The 16,885-nt window shown below is 41.1% G+C and overlaps 1 protein-coding gene across 1 annotated transcript; it reads right to left on the reverse strand.

Moving 5' to 3' along the window:
* Positions 1-272: 272 nt before the first annotated feature.
* On the reverse strand, positions 273-16,496 carry naa25 (N-alpha-acetyltransferase 25, NatB auxiliary subunit). Its single transcript, XM_047570370.1, has 24 exons — positions 16,367-16,496; positions 13,650-13,735; positions 13,409-13,547; positions 13,018-13,136; positions 12,852-12,926; positions 12,652-12,759; positions 12,130-12,208; positions 11,934-12,045; positions 11,691-11,780; positions 10,233-10,405; positions 10,020-10,132; positions 8,492-8,705; positions 7,530-7,619; positions 7,278-7,458; positions 6,436-6,535; positions 6,193-6,344; positions 5,446-5,571; positions 5,110-5,356; positions 3,918-4,041; positions 3,392-3,457; positions 3,208-3,305; positions 2,932-3,042; positions 2,688-2,828; positions 273-1,846 (listed from the first exon to the last, which is right to left on the reverse strand). Exons 1-24 carry the CDS (start codon positions 16,422-16,424, stop codon positions 1,724-1,726), a joined length of 2,925 nt encoding a protein of 974 aa, XP_047426326.1. The 5' UTR covers positions 16,425-16,496; the 3' UTR covers positions 273-1,723.
* Between the last annotated feature and the right edge of the window lie 389 nt (positions 16,497-16,885).

Genomic DNA, 16,885 nt, shown 5'->3' on the forward strand with positions numbered 1-16,885 from the left:
AAAAAAGTCTCATCTAAGTACTTAATTAGGGAAGTTTCATCTAAGAAGTAAAATAATAAATAATAATTGCTTCACTTTAATTTGATGTTTTTAGAAAATAATTCTAACAATTTTTTTTTACTATATCTGAATTATTTGAGATTTTTTGTAATGGTTTAAAAGTGGAATGAATGTTTTAAGACATTTGCAAATTAATTTAGTTTTTTTTTTTTTTTTTTTAAAAAGTCCAGTTTAATTTATTTCAACTATAACAATGAAGACATTGCACAGACTCACATTTACCTTTTTTTTATTTAAAAAAGAAAAAAAAAAGCTTTGACATTCCAGTGTTTCTATTTTCCATTTTCTAACAAAAAGATGGCGGTGAGATGACGCTCCAGATTGTCAATCATTATTCTGAACCACAACAAGAGCACATCTCCTCTCCAGATCCACCCACACAGACAGCCTTCATTTATTTCACTTATTAGCAGACACACGTGTCTTTTTGTCTTAATGAGACGAGTTCATCACATTTTCACCAAATTATTGATTAAAAAAAAAAAAAAAAATAGTGAAAGCGAGTGCAGCTCCATTGTGAACGCTGCAGCCGATGGTACTTATTTTTATTTTTAGGACGAAGCGAATGAAGCAGGAATGACAAAAAAAATAATAAAAAACATAAACAGAGGACACGCACAAAAAATCTTGATCGTCATTTCCTTGCAGCTGCGTTTAAAAAAAAAAAAAAAAGCGCCAAATTCCTCACAGGATGCTGTAAATTTTATTTACAAATTAGGTCCAAACTGCTGCAAATGTCGCTGCTGCTGAAAAATAAGAAAAAAAATTATCACAAGTCGTCAGGGTGTTGAAAATCCTCTCGATGATGAAGCCGCTTTGATTTGTGCATTTGTAGTTTTAACCGCTTGGGAAAAAAAAAAAAGAAAAATAAAAAAAAATCTCCTTTCAGACTCGTCCACAAGCCACTTCTTCTTCTACTATTATTCATAGGATTTAATAAAAGAAAAAGCAGCAGACAAGTCAACTTCTTTTTTCTTTATATAAAATGTCCTGCAACATTTGCTCTTCATAATAATAATAATAATAATAATAATAATACTGCAACGACAGAGGTGGTTCAGTAACTCTCACACACACACGAGACGCACAAAGCAAAACAAAAAGAAATAACTGCTGAATGAGAGGAAACGTCGGTCTAAAGGCTTTGTTGTTTTTTGTTTTTCCTGCTGGCAGCCAGGAGTGCATCAGGTTCAAACTGTGCCTGGAGAAGCAGCAGAAAGAAAGTTTGTCCTCAGAGTGAAGTGTCTTTACTTCCAGAAACCAAAAAAACAAAAAACAGACGAAACGTAACCGAGCGACAAACAGGATAGTGGTTTATTGTGTCTTTATATTCTCATCTAGTCGAGGAGTTTGCGTTTTTCCTCTATGTACAATAATTTATTAGTTCTTCTAAAACGTATTTTTTGTTTGATTCTTCTAACATGATCTATATATTTTTTTATTTTTATTTATTTTTCTTTTAAAAGGTCCTGGTTTTCACTTATAACCGACGTGAGTTTTACTATCGAGCTTTTATGTGCGATTAGAGTTGAAATGTTCCAGAGTCCAGGTGAGAGTGAGAGTCGAAGGATCCAGGGAACGACCGAGAGGAGGAGAGGAAGGAGGGTTTGGGTGGTTGTTGGTGGTGATGGTGATGGTGGTGGTGGTGGTGCAGTCGTTTTAATCAGATCTTGAGGTTCTTTAAAGTCTCCACCCTCTTCCTCAGCAGATCTCCCACCTCCTGTAACGAGCGCAGGTAACTGCTCTGCACCTTGTCCATAGCAGCTTTAGTAAAAGACGCCTCCTCCTGGAACAGAGAGAGAAATGATAAGAAAAAATAACATAAAGGGACGTCTTATCTAGTACTTTATTATTCAAAAAAGTCTCATCCAAGTACTTTATTATAAAAAAAAGTCTCATCCAAGTACTTCAGTAGTCAAAAAAGTCTCATCTAAATACTTTATTAGTCCAAAAAGTCTCATCTAGTACATTATTAGTTAAAAAAGTCTCATCCAAGTACATTATTAGCCAAAAAAGTCTCATCAAAGTACTTTAGTTTAAAAAGTCTCACCTAAATACTTCAGTAGTCAAAAAAGTCTCATCTAAGTATTTTACTAGTTAAAAAAGTGTCATCTAAGTACTTTATTAGTCAAAAAAGTCTCATCTAAATACTTTATTTGTCAAAAAAGTCTCATCTAGTACTTTACTAGTTAAAAAGCCTCATCTAAGTACTCTATTAGTTAAAAAAAGTCTCATCTAAGTATTTTACTAGTTTAAAAAGTCTCATCTAAGTATTTTACTAGTTAAAAAAGTCTCATCTAAATACTTTATTAGTTAAAAAAATCTCATCCAAGTATTTCATTAGTCAAAAAAGTCTCATCCAAGTATTTTATTAGTCAAAAAAGTCTCATCCAAGTACTTCATTAGTCAAAAAAGTCTCACCCAAGTACTTCATTTGTCAAAAAAAGTGTCATCTAAATACTTTTAGTCAAAAAAGTCTCACCTAGTACTTTATTAGTTTAAAAAGTCTCATCTTAGTATTTTACTAGTTAAAAAAGTCTCATCTAAGTGCTATGAAGTTAAAAAAGTCTCATTTAAGTACTTTATTAGTTAAAAAAGTCTCATGTAAGTACTTTATTAGTTCTCACCTCAGTGTGTCCTTCCAGGGTTAAAGCAGCCAGCTTCAGGGCCGTCACGTTGGACTCTTGACCCCTTATGTGCTCCAAAGTCTGGGAGAGCAGGTCCTGCAAACTCCCCGTCAACTCCTGGAAGCCACAAACCACCACCGGCTGGAGGAGAGGGGGAGGAGAGGGGAGATGTTTGGTCCTCATCGTCTAGACTCAGCCTCTTTGTTTCTCTCAGACTAAACTCATCAGAGGATTAAATTGTTACCAGAGCCGTGTTCACGTCCTTTTTCTTCTTCTTCTTCTTCTGTAGGCTGCTCTTCAGTGGCCGGAGGATCTTAGCGCAGTGACCAGCCGTCCACAAGACCACACTCACCGTCTGTTCACAGAAACCACACACCAGGAGTTTAACACCACAAGTTTAACACCAGGAGAATTTAACGCCACGAGTTTAACACCAGGAGAGTTTAACACCAGGAGAGTTTAACTCCACGAGTTTAACACCCGGAGAGTTTAACGCCAGAGGCTGAAGACGAGGACTCACCTCTACAAAGAAGATCAGGTTTTCTAATAACGACGGCCGGGTTTTTAATTTGTTCTCCTTCATCTCCAATAAATCTCCTTTGCATTTATTGAGTATTTCTGTGGAGAGACGACAGGAAACATGAAGGATAAGAGATAAAATAGAATCCAGAGATAATGCAGACATAATCTGGGCCTGAACTCACCTTGAAGTTGAACTACTAAAGATTTGAAACCGTTACAGATCTGAGTCTGAAGCTCCGACGACTCATCTAGGAGGAAGAGGAGAAGGAGGATGAATATAAAACTCTGGAGATGTACAGGTCAAGTTCTTTAATGAGATGACTGAAGGAATGAAGGAGGAAGAAGAAGATGAGAGGAGGAGGAGGAATCCTTCTCTCCTTCTTCTTCCCGCTTTCCTCATCTTCTTCTACTTTTTGATTTTTGGCAGCTTTGACTCTGCACAATTAGAACAGAAGAAGAAGAAGTCGTAGTTCAGATGGGATTTGGGTTTAGTTAATAACAATCCTGAAACTCTTTTCCAAAACCTTCTAATTATATTTTCAGGTTTGCGTTTTTCATTTATTTTATACATGTATTATATTTATTCCATGTTACTTATTTTAACTCAGTCTCCTGAATTGACCCCTGGAGACAAATAAATAAAGGTTTTCTGATTTATTTGTTTATTTTTTTTTCTTTGGAGGTGGTGTTCTAGTCCCGTCTCCTCACCGAGTCCGGCCGTCTCCAGCTCCTGGAGGTGAACCGACAGCTGCAGCGCTGCAGCCTGGCACTGGCAGCTTCCACTGGACAGAGCGGAGGCCAGACGGGTGGAGGGGGGGCCCAGGAACGGATACTGGAACAAAAACAACAATAAACACATCATCGGCTGAGCAAGACGCCTGGAGACGTTAATCCACCACGCTGGCTTTTATGTCATAGTCTTATAGATATTTTATGTGCAATACGTGCAGAGAAAATGTAAATATGTGTCTGAGGAATGTTATTCCCACATTATTAGGATTCCTGTAAACATTATTCAGAATCATTCCCACAATTCCAAGATTATTCTCTTTTTTTAAATATTATTATTATTTACATTTTTTTTCTGGCTTATTCCCAGATTTTCTAAATAATTCTCACAATGTCAGGACTATTGTCACATTTGTAATATTTCCTCATTAATAGTAAAGGATTTTTCTAATATTTAGGATTTCTTAAGACAATTTTATTTATTTACCCTCAACCCTCTCATTTTCAAAAACCTCTCTTAATCTTAAAAATTAAAAGAATAAAAAAAAAAAATCAAGATTACCTAATATGAAGCCGTCTTTAAACATTTCATGTTTTTTTGTTGTTGTTGTTTTTTTTAAGGGTCATTTAATCTTTTTTCCCCAAAATTTCTAAATAATGCTAAAAAAATTATGACTTTTTGCCATATTTTTAATATTTTGTTTAAAATATATTTTTTTATATTTTTATTTTATTTTATTTTATTTATTTGTTTATCTCATTTTCCTCCCAAAGCGTTATCTCTTAATTTCTTCATTTAAGAATTAAAAGAATAAAAAAAAAGTGTCAAAATGTCAAGATTATTTTCATATAGTTTTTCAGGTTTATTCAGATTTCCAGTAGTTTATAATAATGAAAAATAAATACTAATTATTTAAAAAGTCGTTGGCCTAACAGCATAATGGCCCAAGTCATTTTATGACTCATTGCTACAATATGAAAAAAAATAAAATTTCAAACTCGGGCTATTGTGTTATTTCTTAGACTAACGAAATTTGGGAATAAACTTGAAATGTTTAAAATGAACGCTAAAAATAAGTTAAAAATATTTCCAGAACCATTCTCTAGATTTAAATTTAAATTTAAATTGTGTTAATTAAAGTGTTCCAGGTGTAAACTCCGCTGTCGGTACCTGTGTGCGTCTCTCTGTGTCCGTCTGAGCTGCTGTCTGTAGCGTCTGGTTGAGCTGAGAGAGGAGCCCGCTGAGGCTCGACGTCTTGTCCCCGACGCCGTTCTCGTTGGACACCTCCGAGTTCTGCTGCGAGGGGGCGTGGCCGAGGGTGGCGAGCGAGGCGAGGAGGCGGAGCGTCAGGGAGCGTATCCTCAGCCACGTGGTCTCCTCCTCCAGAGACTGACGCCGGTGCTCGTCACTCAGCTGTCTGTGGAAGGAAGAGGCTCACGGGTCGATACGAGGAACAACAGTTCTTCTTCTTCTTCTTCTTCTTCTTAAACTAAAGACGGATCGTACCTGTCTTTAGGCTCCCAGCTGGTGAACACCGTTAGGTCTCTGTTGTCCCTCATACTGTCCCAGGGGATGTCGTCCTCCTCTGCAGACAAAGACATGGCCTTCACACTCTCCTCCAGACTCAACACACTGGAAAGCAAACAGAAGATAAATATGAAGCGGACAAAATACTTCACAACAGGTTTGAACAGGAGACTTTTTAAGATAACTATAGGTTAAATTTAAGACTTTTAAGACCAGTATCGGTTAAATTAAAGACTTTTAAGACCGTTATGGGTTAAATTTAAGACTTTAAGACTATAATGTGTTAAATTTAAGACTTTTTAAGACCATTATAGATTAAATTTTAGACTTTTTAAGACCACTATAAGTTAAATTTGAGATTTTTTAAGATCACTATGGGCTAAATTTAGGACTTTAAGATCATTATGGGTTAAATTTAAGACTTTTAAGACCATTATAGATTAAATTTAAGACTTTTTAAGACCACTATAAGTTAAATTTGAGATTTTTTAAGATCACTTTGGGCTAAATTTAAGACTTTTTAAGATCATTATGGCTTAAATTTAAGACTAAGACAATTATAGATTAAATGTAAGATTTGGCGACAACAATGGGTTAAATTTAAGACTTTTTAAGATCATTATAAGTTGAATTTAAGACTTTTAAGACCATTAGGGGTTAAAGACCTACATGAAGTACGAAAAATAAGGAAAGGATTTTATTATTTTTGTTTGATGGTGTTCTTACATGTCGGCCTCCAGGAACAGATCCAGCAGCATCCTCTCAGTACGGACCTGAGCGAAGTGAAGCGACTGGTTCAACCGGTTCCTGAGAGCAATGAACTCTGGGATCTTCTCAAAGGCTCCGTACTTGTAGGCCTGGATGATGTACTCTGAGGTCTGGACAGGAGGAGCAAACACACATAAAATGATGGAGCAGACTCTGAGATGGAGGATGTTAAAACCTCAGGGATTAAAATCATAGACTTACATCTTTCTGGTTCGAGTGGAAAAACCTGAGGGAGAAGTTACAGGACTGGGAGGCTGCAGCAAAGTGACCGAGAGACTCGGCGTAACGGGTTAACAGGAACCTGGAAGACAAAAGATGCCAGAGTCAGATCAGGAGGATAAAGATATTTGAGACAAGGTAATGTTTGAGGAGTTTCTACAGATCATTTACAGACGAGGAGAGAATCAAACCTGGTTCTGGTTCTAGGACAGAGTTCTTCTACTAAATAGTTAATTATCTGGTTCTAGGACAGTTCTTCTATTAATTAGTTAATTATCTGGTTCTAGGACAGTTCTTCTATTAATTAGTTAATTATCTGGTTCTAGGATAGAGTTCTTCTACTAATTAGTTAATTCTGTTCTAGACAGAGTTCTTCTACATAATTAGTTAATTATCTGGTTCTCTAGGACAGTTCTTCTATTAATTAGTTAATTATCTGGTTCTAGGACAGTTCTTCTATTAATTAGTTAATTATCTGGTTCTAGGACAGTTCTTCTATTAATTAGTTAATTATCTGGTTCTAGGACAGTTCTTCTATTAATTAGTTAATTATCTGGTTCTAGGACAGCTCTTCTATTAATCAGTTAATTATCTGGTTCTAGGACAGTTCTTCTATTAATCAGTTAATTATCTGGTTCTAGGACAGTTCTTCTATTAATTAGTTAATTATCTGGTTCTAGGACAAAGTTCTTCTATTAATTAGTTAATTATCTGGTTCTAGGACAGTTCTTCTACTAATTAGTTAATTATCTGGTTCTAGGACAGAGTTCTTCTACTAATTAGTTAATTATCTGGTTCTGGGGCAGAGCTGTGATGTCACAGACCCGATGGTGTCGTGTTGGACGTGCTTGGCGTCCAGGCTGGAGTAAAGGTCGACCACCGGCTCGAAGGCTCCAAGGCGACAGTAGAGGAGGAGCAGGAGCAGCTTGAACTGGGCGTTGGACTGACTGTGGGACAGACCCTCCTGGAGGACACCCAGACTCTGCCAGGCCATGTCTTCATCACCTACACCCCACACACACATCGAGTTAGTTATTTAGAGACATTTAGAGACATTTAGAGACTGAGACACTCACCGGTCTCCGTCCACAGGTCGATGTAAACGTGAGCCGCCATTAGACAATACATGTCTGAGAACTGGAGCTCCGTCTTCAGAGCGTTCTTCCCTGTTAGAGACGGAGACAGACAACCAGTCAGAGGACGTCCACATCAGGACAAACAACCAGTCAGAGGACGTCCACATCAGGACCAAGGAAACGAGGACGAGACAGGATCTTAAGAATGAACCAGGTCTGATGTTAACATGAAAACAGCTGAAGAGACAAAACAGCTTTGACTGTAGCGGTAAAACCAAAGAAGAAGAAGAAAGAAGGAGGAGGAAGGAGAACAGAACAGAGAAGAAGAAGGAAATGGATGGAGAAGGAAGGAGAATAAGGAAAGAGGTGGATGAAGGAGGAGAAGGAGGTGGAGGAGGAAGGAGGAGAAGAAGCAGTGATGGATAAAGAAAAACAATAAAGCAGAAACATGATATAGGAGGAGATGAAGGAAAGAGATGGAAGAGGGTGAACGAGGGAGGATAAGGAAGGAAGGAGGAGGAAGAAGATGAAGAAGGAGGAGGAAGAAGAAGAAGAAGAAGAAGAAGAAGAAGAAGAAGAAGAAGGAGGAGGAGGAGGAGGAGGGATAAGGGGGAATAGAAGGAGGAAGGAGCAGGAGGAGGGAGGAAGAAGAAGGAAAAGGAGGAAAGAGATGGAAGAGGAAGGACTAGGGAGAAGAAGAGAAGAAGTAGAAGGAGGAGGAGGAGAAGGAGGAACGATAAGGGGGGATATGAGAAGGAAAGAGAAGGAGAAAGAGTTGGGAGGAACAAGATGAAGGAGATGAAGAAGGTGGAGGAGGGAGAAGATGAGGAGAAGGAAAGATAGATGAGGAAGGATGATCATCCTCCACCTCCTCCTCATCACGGCTGCCGTCATGGTAACACCCACGTTGCCGTTGACAACGTCCCACATAGCCCCTCCCCTCCGACCCCCCCCCTTCTCACCGAACTTGAGGCCGTGGCGGTAATGGGCCTTGAGCTCAGAGATCAGCCTCAGCTTCCCGTCCACGTCCAGAGAGCGATGGAGGCCGAGCGCTCGGCTCAGCTGACACACACACAGGTGCCTCTGAAGAGCTCTGGTGTCGGCGGGAAACGAGAAGACGCCGCCGTCGTCCTGACGCTCGGTCAGAGGGACGGCCTCGCTCAGACGATTAATGAACTGGTGAACACAAAAGACACGAGAGACACGGATTGAGACGTGATCACCACGGCAACGGAGATGGGCATCAAACGTGTCAAAGAGTCAGATCAGGAGGATGAAGATGTTTAAGAAGATATTTAAAGAGACGAGGAGAGAATTTAAACCTGGTTCTGACCTGGATCAGAGACGGTTTTAGGATTTAAAGGTTTGGTTTTAGACAATAAAGAAAAAATAAGATCAGGTTTATTTTAGAGACAGGAAGTAATGATCCATGACTGGGACAGACCTGGACCTGGAGGAGGAAGGAGGAGGAGACATGGGAAGGTAGAAGAAGAAAGATGAAGGAGGAGGAGGGAGGAGGAGGAAGGAGGAGGAGGGAGGAGGAAGGAGGAAGGAGGAGGAAGAAGAAGAAATGAGGATGAAGGAGGAAGAAGGAAGAAGGAAGAGGAAGGAGGAAGGAGGAAGAGGAAGAGGAAGAGGAAGAGGAAGGAGGAAGAAGAAGAATAAATGAGGAGGAAGGAGGAAGAAGGAAGAGGGAGGAGGAAGGAGGAAGGAGGAAGAGGAAGAGGAAGGAGGAAGGAGGAAGAGGAAGGAGGAAGAAGGAAGAGGAAGGAGGAAGGAGGAAGGAGGAAGGAGGAAGGAGGAAGGAGGAAGGAGGAAGAGGAAGGAGGAAGAAGAAGAATAAATGAGGAGGAAGGAGGAAGAAGGAAGAGGAAGGAGGAAGGAGGAAGAAGAAGAATAAATGAGGAGGAAGGAGGAAGCAGAAGGAACAAGAAGGAGGAAGACAAAAGATGAAGGAGGAATGGGAAGGTAGAAGAGAAAAAGGGGGAGGAGGAGGAAGGATGAAGAATGTGGAGGAGACATGGGAAGGTAGAAAAAGAAAGAGGAAGGAGTAAGAGGAGGGAGGAAAAGAACGGGGAAGAGGAAGAAGAAAGGAGGAGGATAAGGAGGAAGAAGGAAAAATGAGGAGGAGGGAAGAGAAAGAAGGGGGAGAAGAGAGGAGAGGGAGGAAAAAGGAAGAGGTAGAACGAGGAAGGCGGAGGAATGAGGAAGAAGAATAAATGAGGAGGAAGGAGGAAGCAGAAGGAACAAGAAGGAGGAAGGAAGATGAAGGAGGAATGGGAAGGTAGAAGAGGAAAAGGCGGGATGAGGAGGAGGAGGAGGAAGGAGGGAGGGGGGGAGGAGGAGGAGGGAGGGGGAAGAAGAAGAATAAATGAAGAGGAAGCAGAAGGAACAAGAAGGAGGAAGACAGAAGAGACAGAAGAGAAGGAGGAGGAGGAGGAGGAGGAGGAGGAGGAGGAGGAGGAGGAGGAGGAGGAGCAGCGTTGTTACCTGAACGTGTTGCTCGGGGGGGAGCAGGTGGAGGTATATTTTGAGGTCTGTGATGCAGCAGGGTTTATCTCCGAACCTCCCAAAGAACTGGACCATCAGCTCCAGAGGGTCACCTGTTCACAGCCAAACACACCGTAACCAACGGCAACGACCGCAGCATCAGCACCAGCATCAGCATCATCTCTGTATCGTTATGGTTTGTGAGCATTTTACCCAGCAGGCTCTGGTCGGGGGAGCCCCTCCCTCTCAGCCGGTGGATCAGTTCTAGGCGGGCCAGGTACGGACCCCTCAGGGACCTGGACTCCTTCCCGTCCTCCCCCTTTATCCTCTCCTCCACGAACCTCACCACGTCGGCCACGGTGTGATGGACCGGCCCCTCGGAACAGCTGTTCATCATTCACACAGTTTAACACGATCATTTACAGAAACAGCTTAGAACCAAAGATCGATCATTCATTCACTCATTCATTCCCTCCTTTGTTATTCTTTCCAACCTTCCCTTCTTTCCTTCTCTTCATCCTTCCTTCCCTCTTTTCTTTCTTCTCCCGTTCCCTTTTCTCTTCCCTCATTCTTTCCTTCCTTCTCTAATTCTTACATCCTTCCTTCCCTCTTTTCTTCCTTGTTCTTTCACTTTTTTCGTCCCTTCCTTCCTTCTGTTGTTCTTTCCTTCTCTTCCCTTCCTCCCTTTTTCATTCCTTCTCCCATTCCCTTCTTTCTTCCCTCATTCTTTCCATCATTCATTAATTCATTATTTCATCCTCCCTTCTCTTTACTTCCCTCTTCTTCCTTGTTCATTCCCTCTTTCCTTCCTTCCTGTCCATCCTTCCTTCTCGTGTTCCTTCCTTCTCCTTCCTTCTTTCATTCTCTTCTTCCTTCCTTCCCTCTTTCCTTCTGTTGTTATTGTTTCCATTCTTCCCTTCCACATCCTTCCTTCTCTTCCTCCTTTTTTCATTCCTTCTCTCTCCTCCCTTCATTCTTTCCTTCTCTTCATCCTTTCTTCCCTCATTCTTTCCTTCCTTCATTAATTCTTACATCCTTGCTTCTTTACTTTCCTTCATCCTTCCTTCCTTCTTTTCTTCCTTGTTCTTTCACTTTTTTCTTCCCTTCCTTCCTTCTCTTGTTCTTTCCTTCTCTTCCCTTCCTCCCTTTTTCATTTCTTCTCCCATTCCCTTCCTTCTTCCCTCATTCTTTCCATCCTTCATTCATTAATTATTTCATCCTCCCTTCTCTTTACTTCCCTCTTCTTCCTTGTTCATTCCCTCTTCCCTTCCTTCCTCATGTCCATCCTTCCTTCTCGTGTTCTTTCCTTCTTTCTCTTCTTCTTTCCTTCCCTCTTTCCTTCTGTTATTCTTTCCATCCTTCCCTTCCACATCCTTCCTTCTCTTCCCTTCCTCCTTTTCTTTCCTTCTCTCTTTCCTCCTTCCTTCCTTTAATTCTTTCATCCTTCCTTCCCTCTTTTCTTCCTCGTTCCCTTCCTCCTTCTCTTTGACTCCTTCCATCCTGGTTTGTTGTTTAATCTCGTTTAATCTCATGTGTTTTATTTGTTTCTCTATTTTCAGGACTGGTTCATGTTTTCATGCTCTGATGATTCAGCTTCTATGAAACTTTTAAACGTTTCTAATGTTTAAATGTTTCAACTCATTTATTAGAAATAAAAAATGAAAGACTCACTGCTCTCCATCGTCTGGAGGACTCCACGACTGGTCCATGAGGTGGAAGAGGGAGTCGAAGTAGGAGGGGTAGAACTGCCAATCATCAGGACTAGACGAGAGGAACGAACGTGTGATTAATTACGGAGGAAGTAAAAACACGACGGCAGCAGCTCTGATTAAACGCTGTGTGATCAGGGAAGATGCTGTTTATCCATTAATCAGCTGCTGCATTTCATGACGTATTAATGACTTTAACACTCACTTCTTGAGCAGCAGCTTGTGAGCCAAAGCGTTACACTCGGGCCAGCGCTGCAGCCGCTGGTACAGCTTCATACACTTGGTTTCTCTGCTCTGCAGCTCACTGGTCAACTTCTCTGTGGAAACACGCACGATGAACTCAAACCTAAACCTGCCGCCAGAAGATTAACAAACACCGAACCGATGCAGCGCTGACGAACCTCCCAGTGGACCTCGGATCACGTCCAGAGCCTCCACACATTTCCCCAAACGCTCCAGGATCATGAAATACAGCTGCACCTACGGTCACGACCAAAACACACACACATATCAGTGCTTTAAAACCAAAGACAACTCATCAGCCACAACATTATGACCACTGACGGGACATTTAAACCATCCTGTGATAACTAAACGTTCTCCTGGGAAACTTTTGGACCCGACATTCATTCATGCGGACGTTACTCAGACCACGTCCACACGAATAAGTCCTGCACGTTTAGACCGACCAGCATGATGAATCTGGATTTTTTGGAACTATTTTTCTACAACTAGATGTGGTTTTGCATTGGATCGATGTTTATGGAGAAATTCTCGAAACGACACCAAGGAAAACCAGAGATAAAAAGATAGTTTTGGCCTGTGTGGACGTGGCCTTCAACAAGTAGCACCCACCTAGACATGAGGTGGTCATAATGTTATGCCTGATCGGTACTCGTGTGAGGTTTTGATTGTGATCTCACCTCAGCTTCCGCTTCGATCTTCTCCTCCTTCACCATCTTCTCCACCATGCGTTCAGCCAGAGGCAGGAACATGGTCTGGGACAGTTTTTCGTCCTGCGCTGAAATCGCCTTCAGAAATAAAAAAAACACAAACATCGTTTTCAAAGTCCACAAAAAACCACCTGGAGAAGGATGTGAACTCAGGAGACAGCGCCCCCTACCTGCATCACCAGACTCATGACGGACCAGAAGTAATACGGGTTCTTGGGGACGATTTTGTACAAGGCCATTCCCGCCTGTGGAGCGTGAAGACGCGACGTTCGTTAGCGTCTGATCAGTGACAGTCGGTTAATTAACGCGTTCGCAGTTAACGCGACTTCTTCTCACCTGCTGCATCTTCTTGTACTCTCCGACCCGAGCGTAGGCCATGAAGAGGTGGGAGTGATACTCCTCGCTGAGAGGAACCTTCTTCACCGCGGCCTCGTACAGCTTCGTCACCAGCTCCGCTGTCAAACACATTCAACCCGGTCAGTGTCAATAAAACCTTCATTTATTCAGTTATTATCAAAGTAAACTCGTCCCTGAGGTCTGAGGCGTTACTTTGGAGTTTATCAGAGATGATGGTATTTATTGCAAAGCTTATTTTCTGTTGTATGAGCTGATGGATGCTTGAGATTTATTCTTTTTCTCATTTAAACATATTATGTAGATGGCTCAGTAACGTGCATCACACTCAAACAAACAAACCAATCAATAAAATAAAAATTAAAAAACTCACGACGATGCATCTCTCTGTACAGAATAGTCAGGGCCTGCAGGGAGTTGTCGTCAGTCGGCTCTAGCGTCGCTACTTCCTGGGCCAGCGTGAAAGCTTCGTCCTGCTTCCCCGTCCTCTGGAGGCCGATGGCCTTCAGGACCTGGAGACGAGACGAGACGAGAGAAGTTTCAGAGAAACTAGAAATCCTCCGTGCAGACCAACTAAAGTCAGCTCAGCTCAGCTCTTTCTTTGAGGCGCCCACCTTGGCACAGTGCAGGTCCTTGTGTTTCTTCAGCAGTTTGTCCGCCTGCTGTATCGCCATTTTATTGTTCCCATTGTCCAGATAGTCTGGAGAAACAAAAAGGACAACGCACAACACAATTACTATTCCTGTAAGAATGAGAATGAAAACCTCCTGGAGGAAAAGGAAATCTGGAATAAATCTATTCTGAGTCTGTCTGCTTGCAAAAGAAATCTACAAACAATGTGCACTCTGCAAAAGAAAAACTCCACCAACTCCTTTTCAGTGTTACCAGTAATTTATGTTATTATTTACTTTATTTATTGTTCTGTCTTTTAGACAGAGGGACTGTAAAATATGGAAGTATTTAAGTCAAATAACTGATGTGACTCGGCAAGTTTTACTTCCTCCCGCTCCATTTTGAATATATTGTTTCTTTCTTCTATTTTTTTATCCTTTTCTTTTGAATATATTTGAAATAAATAAAGCTCAACGCTTCCAAACTTTACTCTTTTTCTCTCCTCCCGTTTTCCCATTTTCTTTCTTCTTCTACTCTTGTCTTATCCTTCCTCCTCCTCCTCATCTCATTAGATTATGTTTGGATGTTCATCACATTCTGCATCTCCTCTTTTTCCTTACATCACCATCCTCTTCCTCCTTTTTAACAGCTTCTACTCCTTCCTCATCTCCTCTTTACCATCTATTTCTTCCTCTTCTTTCTACTACTCCTCCTTTTCTTCTTCATCTCATCCTCCTGTCTCTTCATCTTCCTGCTCTTCTTCTTTTGTTCCATTTCCAGTAGATGTGATGCTTCTCTTCACCAATAAACTACTACAGTTAATTAATGTTTTGATGTGAACACGTACATGTCAGATCACATCTGTGTGAAATTTGCTCCTTTTCTTCGTCTTACGTGACAGAGAACTGCTCAGACAAAACGGTTGAACTTTAAATATTGAGAAATGCATCGATGATTTAATCTATTCTGCGCTGACGCTCCAGTAAAAGCGATTTCGTAAAGTGTTTCTGAGAGTGTGGACGCCTCGGTTCAGCCTCCTCGGGACAGCTGGGTGCCAAAATTAACCGAGCCAGACGGTACAATGTGGTTGTGTCATGTGTCTATTCTGTCTGTTCAAACCAACACCACAGAAGAAGAAGAAGAAGAAAAGTATAAGACCAAGAAAATAAGAAAAAGAAAACAAGAAGAAGGAAAGAGGAAGAAGAAAAGAAGTAAAAAAAAAGACAGAGAAAAAAAGAAGAAAGTAAGACAAAAGAGAAGAAAATAAGACGAAGAAGAAATAATAAAAAAAACACACCAAGCAGTAGAAGAAGAAAAGGAGACAAAGAGAAGACGAAGAAGAAAAAGTAAAAAGACCAGAAATCATTAAGAGCCTGGAGATTCAAATAAAATCCTCAGAGACTGTATCAGTTTAGATTAATCTCATAAAATATTTACATAAATTACATTACAGCTGTCAAGTTTAAGTAAATTAATAACTTAAAACTCCACCGCTGCCCTTTGAAATAAGACTGAAGGGACATTAAAAACAAAGCCAGCCAGCTGATTGTTTTTGCTGAGTAAAACGCTAATAATAACTAAATTAAAAACAAAAACATCACAAAACATTGCTTTCTGATGAATTCATTCGCAAATAAACCCGTTATCTCCGCTGTTTCGTGTCTTTAGCGGCTCTATGAGAAGTTTGTGACAGCTCCACGGCTAGCAGGCTAACTAGCTAGCCTAGCTCGAATCATTGCCCTTAAACCGTTATGTGGAGCAAATGCTAGCTGGATGCTAACCTAGGGTGACCATCAGACGTCCCCGAATATTGGGGACAGCCCCCGTTTTGGATGACCTGTCCTTCGGCTAAAGCTGTCCCCGATTTTAGCCTTTTTATGAATGAGAAAATGTTGCGCGCAGACTACAACAACGGTTATTACGGTAGCCGGATGGACCGAGCGAGTGAGCATGTTGCCCGCAGAATGCAACTATTACGGTAGCCGGTCGCGCTGCTATTGACATTACAGACATAGCAGTTCAAATATGTTTAAATATGTATAAATACGTCAAAATAAATGAAACCGTAATTGCCTCTGTTTGTACATTTCATACTGGTAACATTCAATTCTTCTTCCATCTGCGAGCTGTAAATGTCCCCGGATTTAGCTTAGCCTAGCTAAAGCTTCAGAGTGGACTCCGATTACAGAGGAAAAACGAGTCAACATGAAGCAAATAGTCCACACAGACATACAACTTTTATCTATTTTGTCCACTTGCTGAATGTCCCGAGCTACTTGGCTAGTTAGCCGACACATTAGCATGCTATGCTAGCTGTCAAACAGTTAGCATCGTTAGCTTAAAAAAAAAAAAAAAAAAAAAAAAGGAGAAAGCACTTCGACTTTGAGAGTGAGCGAAACCGGTCGATTAAAATTAAATAAACAAACAAGTAAATGTGCAGAGCCACAACACACCACCGAGAATATCCACAGCTTTAACGAGGTTTCATGCAGCGACCCGGCGTCCCACCCCGGTGGGGGGCTTGGTTTCAGACCGGGCAAGGTGCACTGTCATTGGGCGCTGCGGGTAGCCGAGTCCGTGGCTTTGGATGGAGGGGCCGCATCGCTGCCCTCCGACTCCCGCAGCCCCTCGATCCAACACATGCGCCGGTATAACGCCCGTCCTCGTCCGCTAACCCTCCAAACGCGCATAAAAATGTAACTTCCCATTGAAAGCTTACCGTATATAGGTCTGAGTCTCCTGTCGTTGGGGTCTTGCACATGGCCTCTCGCCGCCATGGTGGAGTTTACCTGGTGGGTAAGTGTTCGCGCATGCGCACTCGGCGCTGCCTCGGGAAAGATTAAAGGATTTTTTTTTCCTCGCTGGAAGGAAATGTATGGAGGCCAAAGGCTGTCGGAATTTTTAATTTTATTTTTTATATTTATCTTAAAATTACGTTAGTATAACTGCCTCATATTTCAACGTTTTCAGACAACAAGAAAAAACACAACTTTTTTAGCAAGTCTTTGAAAGTTCTCATGGTATATCCAAAAAGCATAAAAAACCTGTTGAGTTTCTTTTTTACACACTTTTTTGATAAAGTTCAAGGAAGTGCATTATATCTTTTATTGATGTTGTATCAGCAAGTCAAAAAAATGACTTGATAATTATGCTATCAGGCTAATAAGTATTTAAGTAAGTTCATTTTTACATTTCAGTAAAAAAAAATAAATTTTACATGCAAATTTTCCCCTTTATA

The sequence above is a fragment of the Mugil cephalus genome, chromosome 19, assembly GCF_022458985.1.
Source record: "Mugil cephalus isolate CIBA_MC_2020 chromosome 19, CIBA_Mcephalus_1.1, whole genome shotgun sequence".
Lineage (NCBI taxonomy): Eukaryota > Metazoa > Chordata > Actinopteri > Mugiliformes > Mugilidae > Mugil > Mugil cephalus.